Source organism: Lactuca saligna, chromosome 5 (genome assembly GCF_052625555.1).
Source record: "Lactuca saligna cultivar CGN05327 chromosome 5, ASM5262555v1, whole genome shotgun sequence".
NCBI lineage: Eukaryota > Viridiplantae > Streptophyta > Magnoliopsida > Asterales > Asteraceae > Lactuca > Lactuca saligna.
Window position 1 is genome coordinate 206,437,246 of NC_136421.1, and position 10,232 is coordinate 206,447,477.

At 32.0% G+C, this 10,232-nt stretch overlaps 1 protein-coding gene across 1 annotated transcript in view; it reads left to right on the forward strand.

Moving 5' to 3' along the window:
- LOC144997345 (uncharacterized) overlaps window positions 1–514 on the forward strand; it is a 949-nt gene extending 435 nt beyond the window's left edge. The window contains exon 1 of the mRNA XM_078957225.1: window positions 1–514. This exon is cut by the window's left edge and continues 435 nt beyond it. Within this exon, the coding sequence (XP_078813351.1) occupies window positions 1–386 (386 nt within the window). The 3' untranslated portion in view covers window positions 387–514.
- Window positions 515–10,232: the final 9,718 nt, after the last annotated feature.

Consider the following 10,232-nt stretch of genomic DNA (forward strand, 5'->3'; position numbering starts at 1 on the left):
CCACTATGTTTTCCTCCCGATCACTTTCCTCCGACTCGTCGGTGTCTTTTCGCAAAAACAGAGAGCGACGATTGACGCAGAAAAAACCCAAGAAAAGCCGCGGTGGCCGTGGATGCAAGGATCTTAAAGCTACTGATATAATCCCATTGAAGAGTAAAGGCAAATTCATCACAGATAGTGTTGCAGTGGTGAAGAAATCGAACGACCCACATGAAGATTTTAGGGTTTCGATGTTGGAGATGATCGTTGAAAGACAAATCTTTGGAGCACGTGATCTTGAGAATCTTTTAGAGTGTTTTCTTTCATTAAATGCTCAAGAACATCACAGGGTTATCTTTGAAGTTTTCACTGAGATTTGGGAGACTCTTTTTTCCGACTGGCTTTGATTCAATGGACCTGTTTTGTTCTTCATTTTTTTTAGCTCTGTTTTCACTTTTAACTTTGGTTAATTATTGTTATCCTAATTAAAGAAAAATAGTTTACATCAAGTAATTAACTTTGATAGTTGGGTTAATTCGTTTGTTTTTCGTTATCGAACTTAAAAAATGTTCTAAAAGAAGCTACAAACTTATTTTTCGGAATCTTGTGAACTATGAAACTTAAAAAGATGGAATCATAAAACTTATGCCCATAAAAAAGTTGTTATTTGCATGGTTTTAGATGATTTTGTTGGATTCATAAATCAAAAGTTGTTAGATTTTGACTTATTTTCAAGTGATTTGAATTCAAAAAACTTTTATATAAATTTAAATTTGAAAAAAAAAAAAAGACATTATATTTAAAATAAAAAATAAATAGTTAAATAAATAAAAACAATTATTAGATAGTCATCACGTAATAGATTCTATGGAAGCTGTGATTGCATTTATGTGTGGATGTTATAATATTTATCCCATTCATATAAATCGTAATCATAAAGGTTATACAAAGATTATGACAGTCACATAGGGGAGATGCACAAAACAATTGTGCCTTCATGTTTCCATTTAAACTATTCAATCCACATTAATAGATGGTTATTTTATTGGTTATGCATTTTAAAATGTCACACAATGTAATATTGAGAAAAACACATCAATTAGTAAATAATTATTTTGTTGAACTCAAAACATAACAAAATGCATAATGCTTATTTTATGTTATTTACAAGGTTTCCGTGAATTTGGACTTTTTGGGAGTTACCTGCAAATGAATTGCAATAAAGAAAATAAAGAAGTGCTTTTTCGAAAAAGCAAAAAGTTGCTTTTTATTTAATTAATTTTCTTAAATAAGGTTGACAATCTCTCTCTCTCTCTCTCTCTCTCTCTCTCTCTCTCTCTCTCTCTCTCTCTCTCTCTCTCTCTTCTCTCTCTCTCTCATGTATTAAACGAGTAATTTTAAAAAAAAAATTAAATATAAACGCTTGAAAATTTTGAATTTATAAGAAAATAAAAAAAATATTAAAATATATAATAAAAATATTTTTTATCTTTTAAATTTAAATAAATAATAATTTAAGTAAATAAAAGAAACTAATTTAAATAAATAAAAGAAAAATAATAAGTTTTAATTTTGAGAATTTTGAAATTAAAAGGTAAGTTCATTAATGAAATTGATATCCATTTATTATTATATTTATTGCAATTATTATATTAAAATATTATATGAAATTTAATAAAATAGAAAAACTCATAAAATGACATGTGAAAAAAATTAATTCAAAATAACCATAAAATGATATTTAACAAATTGAATGAGAGTGTGACAAGTGGCAAAAAAATCATTCATTTATTAGAAACAAAACAAACAAACATTCTTAAGTAATCAAAGACCTTTGGTTTACCGGGTATGGATGGGTTCAAGTCTTGTTTGTAACATAGATGATGATAGTTAGGAATATTTTAATTTGTCGTTCAAAAAAAATCTAAATAAGGGATATTGATGTAAAAATCTTTAATAAATAAAAATAATTTTACAATTAACATTAATTTTTTGGTGAGCTAAAATCAAAGTTGATAATTTTTTTGCCTATTTATATTCTGTCATAGGTTTCCATATTATTTTGGCATAAAATTCGTAAAATTCTAAATTATTATGAAATAAAATTTGTAAAGTTTCAAATTATTATGTAGAAAAACATATATAAACATGAATAAATATTTGATTAAACATTGTATTTGTATTTCTTTTAAATGCTATTTTATATATGATTTTTTCGTGCTTAGTATCGTCCTTTCTAATATCTAAGGAATGAGTATGGGTTGAACTTTTAGTTTTGTTAATTTCGAAAATTTCCAACGTGTCAAAAAGTTCTAATAGAGACACATCGAGATTTCTTATATGGAAGCTCGCTAGAAACTCACGATATGAATTTGGAAGTGAGTAAAAAACTAAATCATTGGCTTGCTCATTGGGAAATTCAACTCTCCTGTTATCCAATTTATCAATGTACGATTTCATCTTATGAATATGTGTACATATAGATGTTCAATCATGGTGTTTACATGTCAGCGAGGCTTTCATGTTGTTAAACCTTTCTAGCATCATAAGGATAGAAACGAGTGAGGGTTGTGATTCGGAATCAAGTGCATTGATTGAGATTAAATGTATTGGTGGAGGAGTATGTGGGAGAGGAATACCATGCATACCTGACATCTAAAAGGAGAAACAAAGTTTAGTTATGTGTTGTTTGTTTTTTGTCTGCAGATCTTATTGACCTCTTTTGTCTGCGTCGCGCAGACCACGCACAGATATTGGAACGGTTCAATGACATGTTAAATTCGGATTTGTGCATCCTTTATTTGTACAGTCGAGATCCCACAAATAAAATGGTGAACCAACCATGTAATGACGTGTGATCCTTGATTATGTCATGGTCCTCACATTGGCGAATGGCGTATCAGTTAACCACATACGCTTTACCAACAAACCATAACCATAGGTGTCACATCATCTTTTACATATGTCTCAAATTTATGTTGATTATACATACACGCTCCATAAATAGACAATAAGGAACAGATGTGCATTATTCATGGATTAACAACTATTCACATTTTTCTAAAATAACTAAGAACCTGCATTTTAATTTTAGTACTTTTATTTGTTATACTTTTAACGAGAGATCGTTCTATCAAACTCTTTCTTATTTGTCATTCTAATGCTCCAGCATACCGATACGACGAGATAATGTCTAATCATAAATGATTATATAGCAGAAAAGTATAATCATATATGATTACACATATTTATATCTATATATCTAATAATAAATGATTACACATATATGTATGTTCACAAAGTCATTAATAATATATCATTATGGTAGTTGGTGACAGAGGAGGTGGTTGTGACAGAGGTGGCGGTGGTAGAGGTGACAGATGTGGCAGTGATATGGTTGGTTGGTGGCAGAGGTGGTGGTAGTGGTAGTGACAATGGTGATTATGATAGTGGGAAAGGTGGACAGGGAGAAAGAAACGGGCGGAACTTCATAATCATTTATGATTATAACTCTCTCATGTGTCGACACACTGGATCACTAGAGTGGTAAATGAGATATATGTAGTTAAGGTTGAATCTCAAAATCTTTATGTTTTTGGTATTACAAAGAAACCTATATATATATATATATATATATATATATATATATATATATATATATATATATATATATATATATATATGAAAAATTAAATATCCTTCTATATTTTAGTCATACTATTCTCCTATCCACATTACATGGTGAAAAATGGACTAAAATATTATTAATTTCATTAAATGTATCATTAAATCTCATACATGTCAATATTTGATTGGGTAGGAAGATAAGTAGAAATAAAATGTAGGATAATATTTAATTTCTCTTTCTCTCTCTCTTTCTCTCTCTCTCTCTCTCTCTCTCTTTATATATATATATATATATATATATATATATATATATATAGAGAGAGAGAGAGAGAGAAGGGTTCAATTGAGAAAAAAAAGGTTGAGAATGGGGGAATCACTTTCCATGTGTCGCAACTGAGGAAATGTATAGCCGACGAATCGGCGGTGGTTCCGTTAGGGGATATTCAGGTGGATGCAAGCCTGAATTATGCTAAAAGACCTGTAGCCATCAGAGATCGGAAGATCAAGGTTTTGAGAAACAAGGAGGTACCCCTGGTATTGGTTCAATGGCAGCATCGGAAGGGATTAGAGCTGACCTGGGAGCCGGAACGTGAGATGCGGGAGCAGCATCCGGAGCTATTTGCCTAGCGGGACTTCGAGGGCGAAGTCTTATTCTAGTAAGGGAGAATTGTAACAGCCCGGATCCCCAGGTATCTTCATTTCATATATTTTTGGCATTTTATGAGGGGACTCGGCGAGTTGGAGGTCGAACTCGCCGAGTCGGGTCGCGGTTTTGGGCGGGGGTTCGCGTCCGGACTCGGCGAGTCCGCGCTGTTTAATGAAACCCTAATTTCTCGGCCCTAAGCCCTATTTAAAGGACCTTATGGCCCTCATATGCGGCCACCTTGAACCCTAAGAGCCCCCATACGTCTATGAGCCCTTGTGACAGTGTTTGGAGGCTTTTTGTTCATTATTTTGTGGGATAGTGCAAGGAAAGGAGGGAGAGGATCAAGCTTGAAGAGTTGGGGAGCTTGGATCTGTTGCTACTTCACCAAGGGAGTCTTCTTGAGGTAATTTTCAGAGTCAAACTTCATGTTTTGTGTTGATGTGCCAAATCTAGGGTTTCTTCTTGCATTTCTTGGCTTGAATTAGAAGTATGAGAGGTCCCATGGAGATATGGAACCTAGATCTGGACTTTAGCAGGTCCAGGAGACCCCTTATGACAAGCTTTATGTCCATTCTTTTGAGTTAGAAGCTAAACTTGCTATATTAGAGGTTGTTTCTTCAAGATAAGCCTTGTATGCATTGCATGGCAACCAAGACCGAGACCTTACATGACAAATAAGCTCGGGAAGGCCAGATCTATGTATGTATGGAACGGATCTGACCGCAAAAGCCAGTTTTAGCTGGTGCATGGCATGGACTCGCCGAGTCTAAAGAACAGATTCGACGAGTCGCTTGAAGATTGTCCTTGAGACCATCCTGTATGTAGTCCGGACCGAGTTGAGGGCGACTCAGTGAGTCGCAGAGAGTTGGAAAGGTTTTGACAGGGGGACCGAGTCAGGTTGGGACTCGCCGAGTTGACCTTCAACTCGGCGAGTTGAGTCGCGGTGGCCCTGTGATTCAGGCCCAGGGGGAACTCGTCGAGTCAGGGGAGTACTCGACGAGTTAAAAGGGAAAAACCTTGATTGTTGATTAAAATGCATAGACTCGCCGAGTCACTAATGTGCACTCGCCGAGGCCGGTCCAAATTGATTAAAGACGATTGACCAAGTCAACCTGTGTTGACTTGATAAGGATGGCCCACCTTTGTGGTACAAGTAATAATTATAGATTTATAATATCATAGGAGGATTGCAGCTCGAGGGTTCGAGCTCGAGTGATTTCAGGATTCACGATTAGCGACTTAGCGAGGCGTACGAGGTGAGTCTTCTCACTATACTGTACCCGGAAAGGTTTTGACTGTGTGACCGGAAGGTCGAATATGATATGAGATATATGCCTTATGTGTGTTAAGTTATTTGTTATACGTGTCATGTATGATATGCTTGATTTGGGCCGGAAGGCAACATGATATGGGCCAGAAGGCGTGGTCATATGGACTGTAAGGTTGACGTGGGTAGGACCGGAAGGTTTACCCAGTCGGGACATAAGTCCCCTGAGACACAAGGACCGGAAGGTCAAGGCCTGGAAAGGCGTATGTGCATATGTTGTATTTTGGGGAACTCACAAAGCTTTATGCTTACAGTTGTGTATTATGTGTTTCAGGTACTAGTGAGGACCGTGGGAAGGCGCCGGCGTGACCGTACACACAATCGGGGAAACTATTTTGTTATCTTTTGTTATGTAATCGGTTGTGACTACATTGTTACTTTGGAATCTAAACTTATTACTCATGTTTTGATGGTTGTAAAAATGAAAATTTTTGGTTGGAAATTTTATGACGTTACAGATATTTTTCATATGTAAATATTATATAATATTACATGGTATATCACATGAGAATAATACATAGTATATTCAATTGTGAATATTAGATTGTATATTCACTTATGAATAATAGTTGGTATATTCATATGTGAATATTGTACAGTATATTCATATATGAATATTACAATGTGTTTTCAGAGATATATATAATTTTTATATGTTATTCATATATGAATAACATACAGACTTGCATATTTGTTTTGTGTTTTAATAATCACATATTGATTCAGGTGACAAAACATATTCATATGTGAATATAACGTGGTAATTCAGTTTATGCATTTCATCAAACAGTTGAAGTGCATACAAGTTAACTTTTTTAAAAATGTGATAAATATGATACTTTGACTACTTAAATCTTACAAAATAGTAGATTGGTAGAGAAATATATGAAAATTTCAAATAAAAAATGATTTGATCTTTTTCTAACCTTAATTTCGATGTTTTATTTGATGAACGATGTTGAATGAATAATACGAATTGAATTTTTTGTTGATTATCAATGATGTTGTTCTAATAATGTTGTGATTATAATTAATCGTAAATGTTGAAGATATGTTCGTATTCAAACAGAATTGAAGGTTGGATTGAAAGAGCAAAAAACGAATGAATTTCAACTGTTCGTATTTGTGATTGAAGGCTATTATATCATATTTACAAGTTTGTTACCGTGTCCTTTATGTTTAGAGGCTAATTACTTGAGTGGTTGAGAATGATTCCTCCATTCCCAACCTTTTTTATTTTCTCAATTGAACTCACCTCTCTCTCTCTCTCTCTCTCTCTATATATATATATATATATATATATATATATATATATATATATATATATATATATATGTTTTAATAATAATTGAAGTTGATTTTTGGTAACGAAACAAGATACTGTGGCATAAAAATAATCAAAATGAGCATAATTGGCGTGAACCTTATAGACAAAATTCACCACACTTTATTAATTTAGGAAAATATTTTTCGCAATAAAAAATTAGTATAATCCATATGTATTAGGTTTCGTAATAATTTCTTTATTTTTTAAAATATTTGATTATTTGTTTGCATTATTATATAGATGACAAATGAGTCGAGTAGAACAAAGCACTGCATGCACCTCACATCGAGCAGAGTCTTTTTGTACTCGACACTTTGAATTTTAACACAAGATGACAATAAGATTATTTTTAAAACAATATGTCCTTAAATGGAATTTATTTTTCATTGGATGTCAATTTCTTTAGTAAAAAAATATTACAATATGAAGATTGAGGTTCCTTCAAAATACTTTGGGAGTTGTAGCTAGACAAAAGTTGGGGACAAAAGTTGCATCGTATATTTGTATTATTTGTATTATTGTATTATTGTATATGAAGTTTGCAAAAGGATGTGCGTGGACTCGAGCATATGTCGCAATTATAATTTATAATGACTACAACTTTCAACGGTTTTAGGCTTCGAAAATAATTTTATTGTATTATGAATGAAAATAGGTGTCTATAAAGTAAATACCTTTTGTCAAATTGTTTAACTAAATATAGTGGTTTTATAGGATGGGTACAGAGATCTAAAAACAAACCTAATTGCATAAGTTATATTTATGATACTAAAAATGAAAAATATTTTGAAATAAAATCATTATCTTTAGTATTTTGTAATTTGATAGTCTTAAACAATATTTTGGATATTTGTTAAGTGAACTTTTTATTAAACTAAATTTCAACAAAGTTTTTTATTTAAAAATTGACTTAATCAAAAAAAACATAATCATTTATCTATCAACATCCAGAAAAATCTTGAGTAAATTACATGCATGGTCCCTATGGTTTGGGGTAATTTACATGTTTGGTCCTTAACTTACTTTTTTAACTCGGAAGGTCCCTACTGTTTGTTTTTGTTACGTGTTTAGTCCCTTCTATTTGTTTTTGTTACACGCTTGGTCCCTGTCTTACCTAAAAAGATTATTATTTGAATATGGAAAAATGATAGGATAGGAAGGGTAAGGTGAGAGGAGTGGGGTTGAGAGTGTGTTTATTTAAATAAATTAAAAAATCAAGAAAAAAATAGTCTTTTTAGGTAAGACAGGGACCAAGTGTGTAACAAAAACAAATAATAGAAACCTTCCGAGTTAAAAAAATAAATTAAGGAACAAACGTACAAATTAACATAAACCATAGGGACCATTCGTGTAATTTACTCAAAAATCTTATATTTTGTTTATATCAAGAAAAACTTTTACATTTTTAGTTACATTCCACAATAACCTAAGTATCCGGTTTTTTAAAGAAGTTTTCATTTTTTTTTTCATTATATTTATCTTTTTCATTTTTAGGTTAACATCAAAATAAAAATAAATGACACTGATTATTATCTAAGGTAAAACATAAGAAACATATCATTACTCAATCAAAATAAGTGATTTTATTTATATTTTTCCCATGTCAACCTAAAAACGACTAAAATAAATTTCAGTTACAAAACAACCGATTAATTCTTTAAAAAAATTGGATATTTAGGTAAATCTAAAAGATAACTGAAAATGTAAGTGTTTTTTTTATATATAAATAAAATATAACTATTTTCTAAATGGTGATAAATAAATGGTTGTTTTTTTTTTCTTTTAAAAATCTATTTTTAAAATTTGGTTTGAAATAAATAAATATAAATATATTAAATATCTGCATGGCAGGGTTAAGAAGTAGTTTCCGTTAATAGAATGGTAGTGAAAGTGAAATTTCATTAAGATGAACAGTGTGGAAAAAAAGGTAAAAGGATAGGGGCTAACCACTGAAATGACCAAAAAGGTAAAGACTCAAAGCTATGACTTATGCTAATCGAGATTTTATGAATAAATGTTTTTATTTTTTTATTTTTTGCTGTAAATAAATTATAAAATAATAAATCGTAAAATAATATAGACAAATAATCGTTTTTTTTTTTTTTTTTAAATGACCATCTCAATTTGGAACGTGATTTTCAAAATTTTCTTTTTGTGATAAGTTGTTTATGAAGGATTAACATATACTTAGGTTGAAGGTTGAAAGTTGAAGGATAGTAAAAAGTATTGAACGATTAGTTTTTGGATAGAAAAAACATCATAAATGGTCTATGTGTTTTTCCAGATTTTGAAGTTTAATCCCCGTGGTTTAAAAATCTCATAGATGGTCTCTGTGCTTTCAAAACTTTTGACAGATGATCCTTATCCCTCACACCGTTAGAACCCCACCGTTAACCCTTATTTCATTAAAATAATATAAGGGTAAATCGGTCTTTGCACATGTGCCCTCTTCTTTATAACCAAATGCATGTCTATATTTTGAAAACCCTTCTCGCACCCACCCTCTTCTACTCTCACTCTACTGTGCATCCAATTGCAAAACGATTTCTGCGAGTGTCGAAGATGGCGATTTGTAGATGTGGAATGGAAACAACGAAGTTGACCTCATGGACGAATCGTAACCCAGGAAGGCAATTTTTGAATTGTTCAAAATGTGGGTTCGTAAGGTGGGCTGACCCTCCGATGTGTGCAAGGGCATTGGTGGTGATTCCATGTTTAATAAGATCAATGAATTGATTGGAAGAAAGGGTTGCGATTGCAAGTGTAGAACTGTAGAACTATCGGTTGATCTTGTTCCGTTCATGGATGTTTTTTTTTTTTGTTTTTTTTTAACCAGTAAGGATTTGGATGGTAATAGGAGGGGGGGTTGGTTTCTTTTGTACGCATCTAACTAGTTTAGGGGGTTTTGAATTGTGATGGAAAGGGTATTTTTGATTGTATTTTTGTTGTATGAAGTGTAACACATTAAGTTAATGGAAATGATGATTATGTATTTTGTTATAAATCAGTGGTTTTGATGTGCATTTTCGTATGATACATTGTTATAACTGCATCTTGCAAATGGTTAGGAATGGTAGTTCAAATCTACATTGTTATACATGCATCTTTTGAGAAAGGTTTGGAAAGGGTAATTCATAAGCAAAATGTTGATAAAATCATTACAAGTCTGTGTTTAACCCATACAAACATGAGACTTACTTTCAACATACTTACTAATGGAAGGTCTTAACCCATACAAACATTACAAAAGACCTAATTACCATAATTTAAACAACCAAACCATAATTTAAGTTTCAAAAGACCTAACTACCCAAACATCCAACTAA